The sequence below is a fragment of the Plecotus auritus genome, assembly GCF_963455305.1.
Source record: "Plecotus auritus genome assembly, chromosome: 2".
Taxonomy (NCBI): Eukaryota; Metazoa; Chordata; class Mammalia; order Chiroptera; family Vespertilionidae; genus Plecotus; species Plecotus auritus.
The window spans coordinates 27,083,880-27,102,189 of NC_137771.1; the positions used below are offsets into that span (position 1 = coordinate 27,083,880).

At 41.8% G+C, this 18,310-nt stretch overlaps 1 protein-coding gene across 2 annotated transcripts in view; it reads left to right on the plus strand.

Annotated features, from left to right (window-relative positions):
* The first annotated feature begins 8,389 nt into the window (after nt 1–8,389).
* Nucleotides 8,390–18,310, plus strand: part of RLF (RLF zinc finger) — a 69,043-nt gene continuing 59,122 nt past the window's right edge. Inside the window, exon 1 of one of the 2 annotated variants that reach the window (XM_080654451.1) lies at nt 8,390–8,712. In XM_080654451.1, coding sequence (XP_080510577.1) covers nt 8,470–8,712 — 243 coding nt within the window. In that variant the 5' untranslated portion in view covers nt 8,390–8,469. The remainder of the gene's footprint in view (nt 8,713–18,310) is intronic. The other variant, XM_080654452.1, reaches the window with a different exon arrangement.

Here is an 18,310-nt window from a genome sequence, read left to right on the forward strand (position 1 = left end):
AAACATCAATGAGAGAGAAACATCGATCAGCTGCCTCCTGCACACCCCCCACTGGGGATGTGCCCACAACCAAGGTACATGCCCTTGACCGGAATCAAACCTGGGACCCTTCAGTCCGCAGGCCGACGCTCTCCAGGCGTCTTCAAACTACGGCCCGCGGGCCACATGCGGCCCGTCAAGGACATTTATCCGGCCTGCCGGGTGCTGCTGCCTGTCCTGCTTAGCAGCTGACTCGTCCCGGGCCCGCAGTGCGCATAGGAATTTGTTCATAGTTTTTTTTTTAAACTATAGTCCGGCCCTCCAACGGTCTGAGGGACAGTGAACTGGCCCCCTGTTTAAAAAGTTTGAGGACCCCTGACTGAGCCAAACCGGTCAGGGCTATTATGCCCATTTTACAGTAAGATCAGGAAAGTGAGGTTCAAGGTAATTAAATAACATAGAAGGAGCACATATCTAATAAGCAGTGGAACTGGGATTCAAATCCGGCAAACTTGACCCCAGAACTCTGTTTTTGCCTATAATGAGAGGAAATGCGACAACCATAGTACGGATCCACAATGCTTTTTGTATGTGAATAGGTGAAGCTGAAAAATGAAATTACCCTAAATCATCACTTGTAAATGTGTTACCAATGGCATAATGAGAAATACCCAGCTTCAATCAAGGGGAAATGGGAGTAACCTTAGAAATGGAGTATGACTAAAGTAAGTTGCATCCCTAGCCGGTTTGGCTCAGTGGATAGAGTGTCGGCCTGTGGACTGAAGGGTCCCGGGTTCGATTCTGGTCAAGGGCATGTACATTAGTTGCGGGCACATCCCCAGTGGGAGGTGTGCAGGAGGCAGCTGATCGATGTTTCTCTCTCATCGATGTTTCTAGCTCTCTATCCCTCTCCCTTCCTCTCTGTAAAATACCAATAAAATATATTTTTAAAAAAAGATATTTCTATCTTTCTCTCCCTCTTCCTTCCTCTCTGAAATCAATAAAAATGTATTAAAAAAAAAGAAAGTTGCAAATAAATTAACTATATTGTAACTTTTGGGACAAAAGAATACAAAACCTAGGGACTTCTTGTATTTATGATGCATTTCCAACTCTAGCTAGGACAGTATCTGAAACATAGTAGACTCATGGGTTTCTGGCACCAAAATAAATAGGTAGATAGATAGATAGATAGACAGACAGACAGATATGTAGCAACTTGGTAGACTGGCAATGAATATTTGTTAAAAAAATTAGTGCTGCTCACCACTGCCCTACAATCTTCCTGCAAACATCTAGTTAAGTTTACTTTCCTATCTCACTTTGAAACAACTCTAACAAAGGCTTTCTCTCTCTTCAAATGTCCAATAGTGCCTCTCCTCCCTCATCTCACTATCAGCTGTGGACTTTATCTCATATTTCATGGAGGAAAAAAATGTTCAAAACTCAGGCAGCGATTTCCAAATCTTTCACTACTAAATCTATGCACCTTCCTGTATCTGTACCCGTATTACCTAGCTTTGAAGTTAAAATAAAGACTCTAATTCCTATCCCAGACTCATAGATATAGAACATGTTGACAGCTGTGGGGGAGTGTGTGTGTGGGGGGACACTGGGAGGAGGGGCAGGTGGAGAGATAGAGCAAAAAGAGAAAAAACTCATGGACATGGACAACAGTGTGGTGATTGCTGAGGGAGGAAGATGGAGGGAGTTGGTAGAGGGTATACAGGGGGAAAAATGGTGATGGACCTGAGACTTGACTTGGGGTGGTGAACACACAATACTGTGTGCAGATGATGTGTTGTAAAATTGTGTACCTGAAACCTATATAATTTTGTTAACCAGTGTCACCCCGATAAATTCAACTAAGAGGAAAAAAAGATGACCTCCCTGCACCAGGAGGAAAAGAACATTCTTATCACCGGACATAAGGAGTCAAGGCCAAAGAGAATCTGCACACACTGTGTTAAAAAATCATCTTTCTGCCCTAGCTGGTTTGGCTCAGTAGATAGAGTGTTGGCCTGCGGACTGAAGGGTCCCAGGTTTGATTCCAGCCAAGAGCACTTGTCTGGGTTGCAGGCTCGATCCCCAGTAGGGGATGTGCAGGAGGCAGCCGATCAATGATTCTCTCACATCATTGATGTTTCTATCTCTCTCCCCCTCTCCCTTCTTCTCTAAAAATCAATAAATATATGTATATATATATTTTAAAAAATCATCCTTCTTAACCACAGTCTAATGCCACCCATATAGAATGAAGGACAACTGCTAACCTATACAGGCTGAAGATGGTCCCTGGTGTCTATTTTTATACTTCATGATAGTATATATAAAATTCAATGTTATTTTAAATATATATGCAAAAATATGTCTCTAATATCTATCCTAGAACACATCTTTTTTTTGTATTCTGATGCCATCTCCTCCTACCTTTTCAAAGGACTTTTATCCTGCAGTTCCCCCTATCTTTTCTATATCATAATTTTCTCATTTTCCTGTGTCATTTCCACATGCATAAACCATACTCTAGAATTTCCTTATCTTTAAGAATTCCTTCCAAAAACACATGCCCCCTTATAGCACAGCCCCATTTTTATGCTCCGCTTTTATAGAAGAACCTCTCAAAGGGGTTAATTTCCTCTCCTCCTGTTTTGTTTTGTTTTAACTACCTCATCTCCCGTTAATTCTTCAACCTTCTCCAATCCAACTTCCATACCAGAGATCCATAGAAACTTCTCTAGTCAAGGTTACCAACAAACCCATGATGTATCAAATGATCCCTTTTCGATCCTTATCTTACCCAAACTCTTACTAGCAGTCTACACAGTTGACTATTCTCTCCCTGCCACTGTTTTCTTTTGTCTCCACATTCTTCTGGTTTTCCCTCCACCTCTTTGATGGCTCCTTCTCAACATTCTTTGCTGACTGGATCCTTCCTCTGACATGTCAATTTTGGAGTGATCCTGGACCCTCCTCCTTTTATTTCTGTTTGAGGTCACAAACTGTTAGCTCATCAACCAAACTGAACTGACAATTGGGCATTATATGGCCTGCAGTTAAAAAAAAAGGGGGGGGGAGGGAAAAATTATATTAAAAAACCTGGATTTCCAATTTCTCTTGGAGAAGACCTAGAAAAATGGGATGTGCTTTCTCATATAGCAATTAATTTGTTGGAGCGGAGTACCTGCTGCCTGGGTCATTTCTTTTTTAGAAATTTTAAATATATTATTATTGATTTCAGAGAAGAAAGGAGAGGGAGAGAGAGATAGAAACACCAATGATGAGAGAGAATAATTGATTGGCTGCCTCCTGCACGCCCCCTACTGGGGATTGAGCCCACAACCCAGGCATGTGCCCTTGACCAGAATTGAACCCAGGACCCTTCCCGGGACCCTTCAGTCTGCAGGCCTATCCTCTATCTACTGAGCCAAACTGGCTAGTACTGGGTCATTTCTTAATCATCCTACTATTTCCAAAATAGTGATATTCAGCCTCCTTCATTCATTTAAGGTTACCTGCCTAAGGCATGTAGGATCATGAGTTGGTGACTTCTGATTTACACTTTCCCTAAGTCAGTGGTCGGCAAACTCATTAGTCAACAGAGCCAAATATCAACAGTACAAAGATTGAAATTTCTTTTGAGAGCCGAAAACCGACTTCCGCGCATGGGCCACGAAGTTTCAATCGCACTGTACGTGCGGGCCCACACGTGGTATTTTGTGGAAGAGCCCCACTCAAGGGGCCAAAGAGCCGCATGTGGCTCGCGAGCCGCAGTTTGCCAAACACTGCCCTAAGTGATCTAAGCAAGTCTCATTTAAATGCCATAATATTTTAAAGTTTCTTCTTTAAAAAACAAACAAACCCACAACAACAAATGTTGAGTACCCATAATATACCAGATTCTAGGGATACAGCATTGAATAAAACAAATCACCTTATCTTTTGTTCTATGTCAATGATATCTCAATTTAAAAAAATTTACCTTCTAGCAAGGAGAGACGCATAAAAGAATGATAATGTAAAGCCAAGTAAAGTGAGAAAAAAATGAAAGGTGAGCAAGGAGATATAGGGTATTTTAGATAAGGTAATCAGGGAATACCTCTCTGAGGTGATACTTGAATCTGAATGAAATGATAAAAAAGAAGGGTTCCCCAGAGAGGGAAGAGTAGGTAAGAAAGTCATGGGGTTTATCTTGTTTAAGAATAGTAAGGCCAATATGGCTGGAGCCCAATGAGAGATGAAGTAGAGGGAAGTGAGTTTGGAAAGGTTGTCGGTAGGACTTTATGGGCTCTGTTAAGGCTGAGGGAAAGCCACTGGAATGTTTTGAGCAGGGGGAGTGATAAGACCTGAATTGTTTTAAAATTGTAATATGGCTATTGTATGGAGAATTGATTACAGGGGGGCAAGAATAGCTAGTTCACTAAAAAGGTTATTATGTAAGTTTAGAAGGGAGGTGTTAAGAGGTAGAGCTAGAGGAGGAGAAAAAAAGATTGTATTTGAGAATATATTTTCAATCTAGAGATTGGATCAGATGTGGAGAATGAAAGAAAGGATGGAACTGAGCAGACTGCAGAGTCTTTGGCTTAAGCAACTGGATGAACAGAGTGTCGCTTACTGGGGAAGGAGCGTTTTGGACATGTTTTGTGTAAGATGCCTACCTGATATCTGAAGGACAAGTTAGGAGGCAGAGTGTGGATTTTAGAGCAGCGGCGAAAGTTAGCAGCTTCGTTCTTATTATTCACTAGTGGCCCGGTGCACGAAATTCATGCACATTAAAAGGGGATTAATTAGAGGAAATAATTTAATATTGCTATTTGCCCTTTCTCTATAATAGAAGTGTCAGAGATGAAAGAAAATGAGTAAAATGTATATGAAAACCTTCCTCCTGTCAGAGTCTGGGGCGCACCACGGGACCCAGAGTCAAGTCCCCGCCCACCTACATGCTCCTCAAAATTGTGTGAGATCCAGAACCAGCCCCCCTCCTCATTGGGCCAGATCCAGTCCCACCCTTGTCAAGCCTCAGGTCCCCTGGCCTGGTTCCAGGACAGGGGGTGTGGCCTGAGGTCCCCCATCCCAGACCAGGGCGAGGGGCGTGCCTTGAGGTCCCCTGTCAAGCCCTGCCAGGCAGGGGGGAGGGGGGTGCAGCCTCAGGTCCCCCAGCCAAGCACTGGGAGGGGGGCGCAGCCTCAGGTTCCCCATCAAGCCCCGCTGGGCGTGGGGGGGGCGTGGCCTGAGTTCCCCGGACCCAGCACTGGGGGTGCACCTTGAGGTCCCCTGTCAAGCCCTGCCAGGTGGAGGGGCGGCCTGAGTACCCTGTCAAGCCCCATGGGGGCTGGGGAGGGCGTAGCCTCAGGTCCCTGCTGATTGCTCGTTAAGGCTCCTTATGGGAACTTGGCCTCAGCTGTGGGTGCAGCCATATTTGTGACGGAGTGATGGTCAATTAGCATATTCCCTCTTTATTAGATAGGATAGGGTTGGGAGCAAAAGTACAAATGGAGGCCCACATACCATATATCTATTTAGAAGTTATAACCAAGCTCACAATACACTGTTAGATAAAACATATCCTTCCATCTTGATAAACATACCTTTGCAACAGTAAAATAAAAAAGGTACATTATAGGGCTATGATTTTTATGACTAAATGTTGGGAAAATGTCAAAGATGACTGAAATTAATTATTATTGTACATGCCTGGGTATTTGATGAGCCAGAGATGTTTAGATAAATTATAAAAGACATAGGTAATTGATAAATGCTACATTCTTGCCTCCCACCACCTATTTTGCATACAACAGCAAGCATGTAAATCAGATGATATCACACCACCACTTAATGTGATACGGCCCTTTTCTTCTCCAACCTCATCTCTACCTTTCTCTCTCTCTTGCATCATACTCCAGACACACTGCTGATCTTTCCTTTAAAAAAAAGGACTTAACACATTATGACCAGTAGTTTTATTGCTAGCTTTACCCAGTGGCCAGACAAGTTTCTATTTAACGAGTACAAAAAACGTTTTACATAAATGTTAAAGGCACGCTTTAAAATTAAATACCCATTGCATTTTGAAGTTATTTATTACATATTCTTACAGGCTAATATCTTTTTAAAGTACGATACTTTATAAAACTCTGTGTAATATGAAGCAAGAATTCTCATAATCTGTCTGCAATGTGTTATTTGTATTGCAAAAACTATTGGCATTCTTTAAAAAATATTTTTATTGATTTCAGAGAGGAAGGGAGAGGGAGAGAGAGATGGAAACATCAATGATGAGAATCACTGATTGGCTGCTTCCTGCACGCTCCCTACTGGGGATCGAACCTGAAACCAGGGAATGTGCCCTTGACCAGAATCGAACCCAGGACGCTTCAGTCCCTAGGCCATCCGCTCTATCTCAGCCGTGGGCAAACTACGGCCCGCGGGGCCGGATCCGGCCCGTTCGGCTGTTCTATCCAGCCCGCGGAGCCAAAAGAGCAGAGGGTTCTCTTGCTCTCCCCTCCGCTCCTTCACCAGCAGCAGTGTTAACATGTCAACGTCGGGAAACACGGCCACAGCTCCTTCTGAGTGGGCCAATTTATATCCGTCCATTCAGTAGAAGGAACAACCTCTCAATCTTCCAGAGGCTCCTTGTAATGCCCGCGGACTTGTCCCCCGACATCACCCTGGGAATGCGTAGACACGTTATCGTGGTGATGTAGGGAGACACGCCCCTGGAGAGCACAGTATCAGAGCATTAGCTAAAAAGGAGACCAACAACACTGTTCCCACTGAAGTTGATGTTTTAAAGACCAAAAACCTTTCAACCCAGTCTACATTGCCATCTACATCTACGTCCCGGGCATAATTTGGAAGTTGCACTAAAGAAAATGTTTAATTTACTGTTTACACATTTTGTTCTTTTCTATTTGTTTTAGTTTTAAATTATTTTATTATATTTAAGTTTAATTTGAAAGGCTTTTGTACCTTTCCTTTGTTAGGCAATTTTATTTTGCCTTTGCCATCTTCAATATAAGGTATGTTATTGTGCTCTGATTCCTCCATTTTTTGAAGTTTCAAATTATAATAATTAGTGTTTACATTCTTGTTAAAATGTTTGTAATGAATAAAACTATTGAAATAAAAAAAAAAAGACCGTACCCTTTTATGTAATGATGTTTACTTTGAATTTATATTAGTTCACACAAACACTCCATCCATGCTTTTGTTCCGGCCCTCCGGTCCAGTTTAAGAACTCATTGTGGCCCTTGAGTCAAAAAGTTTGCCCGCCCCTGCTCTATCTACTGAGCCAAGCTGGCTAGGACAATTATTTGTATTTTTTAAAAGTACAGAGAATGATATTACAGACAACATGTACCCACTACCCATATCTAACACATTACTATTAAGCCACATTTGTCCATTAAAATCCATGCTCCTCTGAATCTCTATTACCTGGTAAAGTGCCTAGAATATAATAGGTGATTAATGCTTCTGGTGTGATTATTGAATATTTGCTTCTGATTTTAAAAAAAAGTAATACAGGTGTAGTGAATGCTTCTTACACCTCCCTCCCTCCTTCCCCAGGGCACTGCCATTTTAAAAGCAATGTATGCCATTTCTATGCATCCCCTTGTTTTAATATTTTTTTTACTACTTAAGCATTTGTTTTGTATGTTTTTAAAACTTGTAGTACGGAGGCCAGCTGGTGTTGCTCAGTGGTTGATAGTCGACCCCATGAACCAGGAGGTCACCGGTTGGATTTCTGGTCAAGGCACATGCCTGGGTTGCTGGCTGGATCCTGGTGTGGGGCGTGAAGGGGGCTGCTGATCAATTTTTCTTTCTTATCGATGTTTCTGTCTCTCTGCCCCTCTCCCTTCCTCACTCTAAAATCAGTAAAGACATTTTTTGAAAATTATAATATGGAATAATAAATAGTATATTATATCCTTTGCAATGTTCTTTTTAAAATTTTTTTTTATTGATTTCAGAGAGGAAGGAAGAGGGATAGAGAGACAGAAACATCAATGATGAGAATCATTGATTTTATTTTTTTCCTTTTTGGAAAAAAACGTCTCAGCGCCATGTATGTAAGAGTTCTTACTTTCCCTACTGACTTGTATAAATCACGTTCCCACAGAACTAGTCTTCATTTAGGCCTCACAATCTTTTCTTATTTTCCTTCTAAGGCTCTTCTTTCGATCGCAGCTCAAATGTCATCCTTCTCATATTTCAGATTATGTCTACAGGTATGTCGACTTGTTAACCCATGACTGTAAAGGCTTTGGAAGAACTGATTCGGGCAGGAGCCTCTCTGGCCAGTGGTCAGGCTGTGGGCAGGACCGCTGTCCGGGAGGCCGCAAACAGGAGGAGCATCCCTCCTCCAGTGACGGCATCCGGCCGGCGCCGGCGTCGCCAGGTTGCGCGTCACCGCGCGCGGTCTACGGGGGGCGTGGCCAGGCTAAGTCACGTGGCTTGGTTGCCTACGCGCTGCTGGGCCGTGGGAAGATGGCGGATGGAAAGGGAGACGCCGCCGCCGCTGCTGCCGCCGGGGCTGGTGGTGAGGCTTCGGTGGGGGCCGGAGCGGGAGACCGAAGCGAGACTGAATCCTTGGCTCGGAGTCAGCGCCCCACATCTCCGGCTCCAGGAGCCCCTGGACTGCGACCGTGTCTATGGCAGCTAGAGACAGAGCTGAGGGAGCAAGAGGTGTCGGAGGTCTCATCTTTGAACTACTGTCGGAGCTTCTGCCAGGTGAAGGGCTGACTGGTTGGCTGAGGGCGGCGGGGTGGGGAGGCCAGGGAAGAGGCCCGGGATCCATTGCCGTAGCCGGGGCCGGACTGGAAAGCGCTCTCTCGGTTTCGCCGCGCCCCCGGGCCGGGAAGGCCCAGCTCGGAAGCTTGACCACGGGCCCCCCTCCGCCCTGCCAGACTTTAGCTACCGCCGGGGCGGGTTGCGCTGGGTCAGACTTAGAGCTCGGAGGGCGCCGGCGGTTCCCTGGAAGGGCCGTGCCCTGTCGCCGTTGCCTGTGCCTGGCTGGGTGGTTGGAGCGCCATTGCCCTCTGAGGGATTGATTGCTCGTTTCTGCCAGGAGGTCCTTTTCTGAGTGGAGTGCAGATCTCCAAACTGGAAAACATGTTTTGTTTTTGTTTTCGGAATAACCCGGAGATATGTGTTGGGGCCAGAGACTTATCTTTAGAGTCAGCGTTTAGGTTAGGTGTAGGTATGACAGTTCTTTGAAAGGCGTCTAGGTTAGGTGTAGGGTTTTTTGCGCTTTTGAAAAACACACACACGAACAAAAACATTTAAGGCGTTCTTTCGACTCTTCTGTATCCTTTGAGGATTTTGCTACCATAAATGCGGCTGGTGAGCCTGGTAGTGGTTATTAGGATCTCTAAGTAGAAGAAAGTCAGGAAAGATGTGGAGTGTGATCTCCTTTGGCAGTTGTATGACCATTTCTGTGCCATACTGGTTTTAACCTATGGTTAGTATTTATTCTTATGTTTAGTTTAGTCTCCATGATCACCGAGATTTTTCTCAATGTTGTTGAGCCCCTTACAAATTTAAAGACATGCCATTCATTATCCTTTCTACTTCTGTTATATCAGGTTTCCGAGCTACCCCTTTGCTCCTTATCCAGTATACCTTAGAGCATGTAAAATAATCATACTATGTTGGCATTTGGACTCTTAATAGTTGACTTTGTTGAATAAATTGCGGTGCTCCAAACTTAAAATTTTGGGGAACAATTTGCTCTACTGATCCGAAGGAGAATAAAAAGTTGACTTGCTTGGTTACTTTTTCCCTTCAGAAGCGCCTCATCTCTGAATGGAATTTTGTCCTTGCTAATCTTTTCCGTACATTGTATCACTCCAATTTTTATTCTACAACCTGTATCATTTCCTTGCACTATGAAGTGTTAAGCTGTAATTGTTCTTTGCTTCTTCACTAGTAATGATCATTTGTACTTACTACACACACCTGTTCTACTAATTTTTACTGACTCCGTAGGATAGTGCCAGGTACTTTATGATGTGCTGAGGAAACATTACTAAGACAGCACTTACACTTGATGAGCTTATAGTTGGAAGGAGGTGGTAGAAATAACAGAATTTCCAATGCAGTTTTGGTAATGATGGGAAAGGAGGTATAAAGACAGTGCTGAGGGAAGAAGAGTCCTCATGGGACATCCTAATGGGACCAACAATTAACTAGTAAAAATAAATGAAAAGATTAACTCTAGAGTACAATATGTACTTAGAAGGAAGTAACTGGGAAAGGCCACTTTAGATAGGGTGATCAGAAAAGGCCCTATGCCGAAAAGATGAAAAAATGTGAGTGTTGTGTGTGTGTGTGTGTTTAGCATTCCAGGAACACAGAATGTTTTGAGAGAAAGAGCTAAATGGAAAAGGAGTAGTGAAAAGGAGGGTAGGAGAATTGTGGGTTTGGGGTAAGACTTCTAAGCTTGACTTGCCTTTCTAGAAAGATAATAAGAATGGATGTAACCAATCAAATTGAAGCTTATCAGAGGATATTATGCATATATTTTTTTATGCTAGTGTTTGCAGCTCAGATTTTATTTTAAATGCATCTTTTAATGTCTTGAATCTTGGTCATAAACTAAAGATGTGAGGGCACAGAATAATTTAAAAAAGAAAGTATTTGTATTATATGATTTTAAAAATATTGATTTTAAAGAGAGAGGAAAGGGTGGGGGGGAAGAGAGAGATAAATAGTGAAAAACATTGTTGTTTCACTTATTTATGCATCCATTGGTTGATTCTTGTATGTGCAAGGGATTGAAACCACAACATTGTCATGTGGGGATGAATGGAGCTACCCAACCAGGGCTTTTCTTTGATTTTTTTTTTTTTTGGCCTAAAGTTTTTCCCAAAACATTTTTTTTGGACAAATAAATGACATAAGAAAAGGTTTTCCTGTGATGGTATGTTGTAGTAGAAAGCAGGTGGAATTGGTTGTTAGTTGGATCTTAATTGTGACTACCATTTATTAGCTGATAACCTTGGGTAAAACTATGACTGAAATTGTATTTTGTTATCTGACCTTTATCTCCTGGTAATGCTTTATACACACAGTAAAAATAGAAAGTTTATATACAACTCTTTATAATATTTATCACAACATTTTTGTCACATTTTTTCCAGTAGCCCAGATGAAGTAAGTCAACTTAGTGTGTTTTTGCTCACCAGATACAGGAAAAAAAATATATTTTTTTAACTTTTTAAAATAATTAATTTTAGAGAGAGAGAGACATGGAGACATCCATGTGGGAGAGAAACATCGATCTTTTGCCTCCCACACTCCTCCTGACCAAGGAATTGAACCAGCAACCTGGGTATGTGCCCTGACTGGGAATCAAACCAGCCACCTTTTGGTGCATGGGTTGATGCTCCAACAAACTGAGCCACACCAGCCAGGGCCAGAAAATTTTTTTTTTAAATTTTATGATGAAGTAGGAAAAATTTCACCAACCATATTTGGTTTAAGGGGTCTTGGTTTCACACTTGAAAGGTAAAATAATATTTATCCATCCTTTTAAGGAACCCTGGTTGTGGGTATCCCTGACATTGCACTAAGTACTGGAAATGGGAACCTGCCCACTAGGAGCACATAACATATAAAGATAGGTAGTAGCATTACATTATCATGAAGGCCTGACCTGTGCTGTCTGGGATGCTTAATTGCCATAAATGTATTTTCATCAGGTGTTTAGTTTAGAAATGTCCTAGAGACTTAGGTTGTGCCAAGTAGATTCCTCCTGCAACACATTGGGACCATATTCTCTCCATCTTTTGCAGCACTTAAAAGAAATGGCTTTATTTTTGGAATTGCGCCAAGTCAAGAAATAAACTAACATATGAAAGGATAGAGAAAGCTTGTCTCATTCTGGGCATGTTTTCAATTGTCAGGGGTTTGTGAAGATGATAAAAACAAAATTGCAGAAGTAATAATTACTAAGAAAAAAATACCTAGATTAACTTGTAGTGAACATTTGTATTCAGTGACTATGGAATGTGGTGTTTTTTTTTTCTTTTCTTTTCCTCAGTTCATTTTCTGAAAATATTGTCTGCTAGACAGTGTGGGTTAAGATAAACTCCAGAAAACAGTCTTCCTTTTGTTTTTCTGAAAAATTGATGATAGCCTCTCAAGTTTTTGCTATATTTTGGGAACCAAAATTCCTGAAGTTTTACAACTGGTTGTTCTATATGTAACACAAATTTTGAGGACTTTTAAAGTAATCTTCATTAACAAGCTCAAAGTTAGTAGGTGAATGATTATACTTTGAGAATATCAGGCAAAGTAGTTTAATGAGTAAACCTTGCTTACATGAGATAATTTTAGGTTCCACACAAACAGTGACTTTGTAAAATTTTCTTTTTTAAATCGTCATCTGAAGTTATGTTTTTCATTGATTTTAGAAGGTGGGGGAGAGAGAGAGAGAGAGAGAGAGAGAGAGAGAGAGAGAGAGAGAGAGAGAGAGAGAGAGAGAGAGAACATTGCCTTATGTACCCCAACTATGAATTGGACCCACAACCTTCTGGTGTACAGGATGTTGCTCTAATGAACTGAGCCACCTGGCCAGGGCGACTTGGTAAATTTTTAAATGGTTAAAATAAATGAGTACTACATATATGTATTTCAGTTTTCCTAGAATAGGGATTGAATACAAAGGGTCTAAGTTAGGCATAGGGGCTTAATCACAAGGAACAACAACAGCCTGTAATTATTGGAATTGAGAGTCTAGTATACTAGTTTTGTGACCTTGGACATGTATTTTTTTTAAAACCTTAGTTTTCTAATTTGCAAATGGAATAATAATAGTACTTATTGTCCTTTATGTAAAGTCATTGTTGTGTGGACTAAATAAGGCAGTCTATTTAAAATACCAATGCCCTCAGAATTGTCTTGAGTTTTTAAGATTTCTTAGCCTTGGAATAAAAAGCCTTTACAACCTTGCCCACAGTTTACTTTTCAGCTCTTACCTAGCCAGTCCCCTCACTCTAATCCTACTCTTAACTTATTCAAGGGTATTTGGAGTCAATGGACGACCAAAGTGTGGTCTCAGTTGCTTCTGTGATTAAAATTTTGCCTGTGAATTTCCAAGTGCATTATTTTGGGAAAGATGATCTTAATTTTCATTTGATTCTTTATGATTCAAGACACATATTAGGCTTTTTGTTAAGTATTTACCAATTGATTGACTGATCCCCAAAAGGATAGAATTATTTTAACAAAATCTCAGGTCATATGTCTTTCCCTCTTTTTTAAAAAAATATATTTTTATTGATTTCAGAGAAGAAGGGTAAAGGAGAGAGAGATAGAAATATCAATATCAATAAGAGAAAGTCATTGATTGGCTGCCTCCTGCACACCCCAATTGGGAGTCAAGCCTGCAACCCGGGTCTATGCCCTGCCTGGGAATCAAACCATAACCTCCTGGTTCATAGGTTTGACCCTCAACCACTAAGCCATCCTCACTGGGCTGTCTTTCCCTCTTATTGTGCTGTTCTATCTTTTCCTCTCATTTTCTGCATGGCAAATATTCTTTCTTTAGGGCCCAGTGCAAATGTCACTTCCTTCTGTGAAGTTTTCTGATTTCACTAAATATATTTCCTCTTAGTTATTTGTGTTCTTTTGATTTTGTACATACTTATTTTTAAAATTTATTTTTATTGTTGTGAGTATTACAGATATCCCCCGTCACCCCCAACATCTGGCCTCCACCCCTACCCCAGGCCTTCACCACACTATTGTCTGTGTCAGTGGGCTGTGCATAAATGCATATAAGTTCTTTGATTAATTTCTCTCCCCCCTCTCCACTTTTCCTCTGAGATTTGTTAGTCTGTTCCATGTCTCTGGACCAATTTTCTTTGTCAGTTTATTTTATTCATTAGATTCCACATATAAGTGAAGCTATGTGATATTTGTGTTTCTCTGACTAGCTTATTTCGTTTAATAAAACAATCTTCAGGTCCATCCATGCTGTCTCAAAGGGTAAGAGATCCTTCTTTTTTTAAAGCTGCATAGTATTCCATTGTGTAAGTGTATACCTATGGTTTTTAAAATATATGTATTTTAATTGATTTCAGAGTGGAAGGGAGAGATAGAAACATCAGTGATGAGAGAGAATCATCAATTGGCTGCCTCTTGCACACTCCCTACTGGGGATCAAGCCTGAAACCCAGGTATGTGCCCTGACTGGGAATCGAACTGTGACCTCCTGGTTCATAAGTCCACCCTCAACCACTGAGCCACACCTGCCAGGCTCTATACCTATAGTTTTAACTTGTTTTTCTTGTCACTGTTTTAGCTCAGGTTTTGTAATATTCTTGTCACTAACCTCCATTGCCTTTTTTAAAAAAATCCTCATCGGAGAATATATTTTCATTGATTTTTTTTTTTTAATACATTTTTATTGATTTTTTACAGAGAGGAAGGGAGAGGGATAGAGAGTTAGAAACATCGATGAGAGAGAAAGATGAGAGAGAAACATCGATCAGCTGCCTCCTGCACACCCCCTACTGGGGACGTGCCCGCAACAAAGGCACATGCCCTTGACCGGAATCGAACCTGGGACCTTTCAGTCCGCAGGCTGACGCTCTATCTATTGAGCCAAACCGGTTTCGGCTCATTGATTTTTTTAGAGAGAGAGAGAGAGGAAGGGAGGGAGAGAAACATCTATTGGTGTATAGGACAATACTCGAAATGCTCCAACCAAGCCACTTGGCCAGGCTTCTTTGCCTTCTGACTGGCCTTATCTACTACAAACCATTTTGGTGCTCCTTCTAAATTTTAAATATAATCTTGTTAGTCACTTTACTCCATAACATTGTTCATTGGTTTCTTGCCCCAAAGGCAAGATAAAATTCAGACTCATCAGCCTGGTATACAAAGGCATTTAGAATTCTGGGCCCTTCTTCCCCTCCCGAGCTCCCACTTCAGTTCAGTCAGCCTGTTAACTCCAGGGTTTTCCCTTCCCCATCTGCCTATTTATTCTTTAAGACCTGGCTGAAATATTAGTAGTCTTTCAGAACTGTGTTTTGATTTCAGCTAACAACTGAATGAGGTGGTTCTTTCCCTTGGTATACTCCAATACTATCTCATACATAAGTTTGGTGCCAGAATATTTGTTTCTATGTTTGTCTCTTGTATTTACTAGTAAGCCAACAAAAGTGTGGCTCTTGTTTAGTCTTTTTTGTATACTTTGTAACTAGCAATTACTACAGTGCTGGGATATAAAACTAATTTGTATATAAAAGGCTAATTATGCAAAGTGTTCCCTCAGGAGTTCGACCGGGAGACCAGGAATTCAATTGCTCGCTATGATGTGCGCTGACCACCAGGGGGTGGCACGGAACGAAGGAAGGCCCTGGCTGACAGCCAGGGGAGGGAGGCCCCATCCGGCAGCTGGTAGCCGGGGAAGGGAGGCCCTGGCCAGCAGCCAGAAAGTCCCAAAGCCCTGATTGCCAGCCAGGCCTAGGGACCCTACCTGTGCATGAATTTTGTGCACTGGGCCTCTAGTGTAAATAAGAGGTGAATACTTCAAAAGGAACACCTAATGTAAAACCTAGTATGTTAAAAAGCAACTTTACCATAAGAAAGTACTATATATAAGGAACAAGATAGGAGATTTAGGTTATTACTTGGAGACATTACTCATCAAGTTAGCCTACATTCCTGTAATAATGTACATTTTTACACATGTGGAAAGAAGGGTAGTGTTGATGGAGGGACACATTGGGATACATTATAGTATTGAGGAAGAATTAGCAACTAACAATTGGAATAGCTTGGAAATATTGAGATGGGGGAGGATTAGTCTTTCTAATAACTTCAGGTTGATGGCCATGAAGACCCTTAATGGGTCTTTCATTTATTTTAAGTGATTTTTTCATTTGTTTTAAATGAGTGTGTGTGTGTGTTGCTTTTTTTTTTTTTTAATCCTCACTCGAGGATATTTTTCCATTGATTTTTAGGGAGAGGGAAAGAGAGAAACACCAATGTGAGAGAAACACATCAATTGGTTGCCTCCTGCACACACCCGATCCAGTGCCCTGGCCTGGGAGGAGCCTGCAACCAAGGTACGTACCCTTGACCAGAATTGAACCCAGGACCCTTTCATCTGCAGGCCAGCGCTCTATCCACGGAGCCAAACCAGCTAGAGCTTAAATGATTTTTTTAAAATATGTTTTTGATTTTTTTATAGAGAGGAAGAGAGAGGGATAGAGAGTCAGAAACATCGATCAGCTGCCTCCTGCACACCCCCTACTGGAGATGTGCCTGCAACCAAGGTACATGCCTTTGACCGGAATCGAACCTGGGACCCTTCAGTCCGCAGGCCAACGCTCTATCCACTGAGCCAAACTGGTTAGGGTTTAAATGATTTTTAATGCATTAGCTTTTCTTCTTGTGCTGCCTTCCCTTGGGAGATGTCTAAATAGAAATTAGATGACAGGTAGTTAATAATAGCAAAAGTTAGCTTTGTAGTGCATATGACCAAAACATATTTTAAATTTGATTTGTGAAGCAGTGGGAACTTTGGGGATATTATTTACTGTGGTACCATCCAGTCTCTTGCTATATACTGTGACCCTCTAGTGATTTCTGTGTCTACCAGTTGATCGTGTTTTTCTGAACAATGTTAACAAAAAAATCTAAATAGAAACCACTTCAAGATTGTGAAGGCATTGGTAAACTGAAATGTGCTTTGTTTTCATTCAGTTCTAGATACCTGTTACCTCTCTCAGAGGTCTTCCTTGACTAACTTATCTGAAATACCACTTCCCCATTTTCTTCTAGCTCCTTACACTGTTTCATACTTTTTTTTTTTTTTTTTAACTTCTATAAGTCATTGATTACTATCTGGTATGTCTATTTGTCTACCCGCCTGGAATGTAAGCATGTGAGGCTGTTGTCTGGTTTGTTTACCCAGTGCCTAGAATAATCCCTGGCACTTAATGGGTACTCAATATTTATTGATCTTTTATCTCCCCCTTTCCTTAAATTTCTGACTAGACTTCTTGCGGGTAACAAGCAAGTCTTTCTTACCCGTCTTTATCAAGAAACAGGGACTTTTTTTTTTGTCAACCAGTTTATGCTGCTTCTCAGCAGGGATAAAGTCTTACAGTTCTTTATATTTTGACTATCTGAATAGAATCTCTTTTTTATGTTTTCTAAGAACTTTTCATGGTTACTTATATTCTACAAATATTTAAAGTAATGATTTTTTCTACTAGCATTGCTTAGCAAGATTTAAGCATTTATTTTGTATAATTGACACCATATTGGAAACCGTGAACAAGATGATATAAAAAAATAATTCCTAAAACTTTCATTGCTGATATAAAGCCAATATACAAACCATTATGTGAAAAATTGGAGGGACTATTTTAAGTTACCGAACATCTTTTATGTGCTAAGCACTCAGGCAGGTGATGTTATTTTCATTTTACAGGTAAAAAACTGAGGCCCACAGAAATTAAGTAACTTTCCCAGGCTCGCACAGCAGTAAGCTGTGGCAAAGTCTTCAAACTCCAGAGCCCTTGCTATTTTTCCTATATCAGTATTTCCTAAACTCTGTTTTGTTCATATACACATATATACACAACTAGAGGCTCAGTGCACGAAATTTGTGCTAGGGAGGCCTGGGGGGGATCCCCTCAGCCCAGCCTGCACCCCCTCCAATCTGGGATCCCTCTTATAATCTGGGACTGCTGGCTCCTAACTGCTCACCTGTCTGCCTGCCTGATCGCTCCTAACTGCTCACCTGCCTGCCTGCCTGCCTGATCGCCCCTAACTGCCCCCCCCCCGCCAGCCTAATCACCCCTATCTGCCCCCCCCGCCGGCCTAGTCGCCCCCAACTGCCCCCCTCTGCTGGCCTGCTCACCCCTTACTGACCCCCCTGCCAGCCTGGTCGCCCCTAACTGGCCCCCCCCCCCCCCAACTGCCCCTCTCTGCTGGCCTGGTCGCCCCTAACTGCCTCCCCTGCTGGTCTCGTCACCCCTAACTGCCTCCCCCGCTGGCCTGGTCACCCCTTACTGTCCCCCCTGCCGACCTGGTTGCCCCTAACTGCCTCCCCTGCTGGCCTGGTTGCCCCACACAGCCTGATGTTCAGTTTATTAGTATAGAGATATGTATGTATGTATTGAAATAAGGATTGTGTTCATAGAAATTGACACAACATTGGGATAAATGTTTTTTACTGTGTCTTTTATATGTTAAAATGCATTATGAGTCGCCAACCTTTCGGACCTCACAGGCCACTAGTGGTCTGCGTACCACTGGTTGGCACCTGCTGTCCTAGAGAGACATTAAGTGTTGTACAGCATTT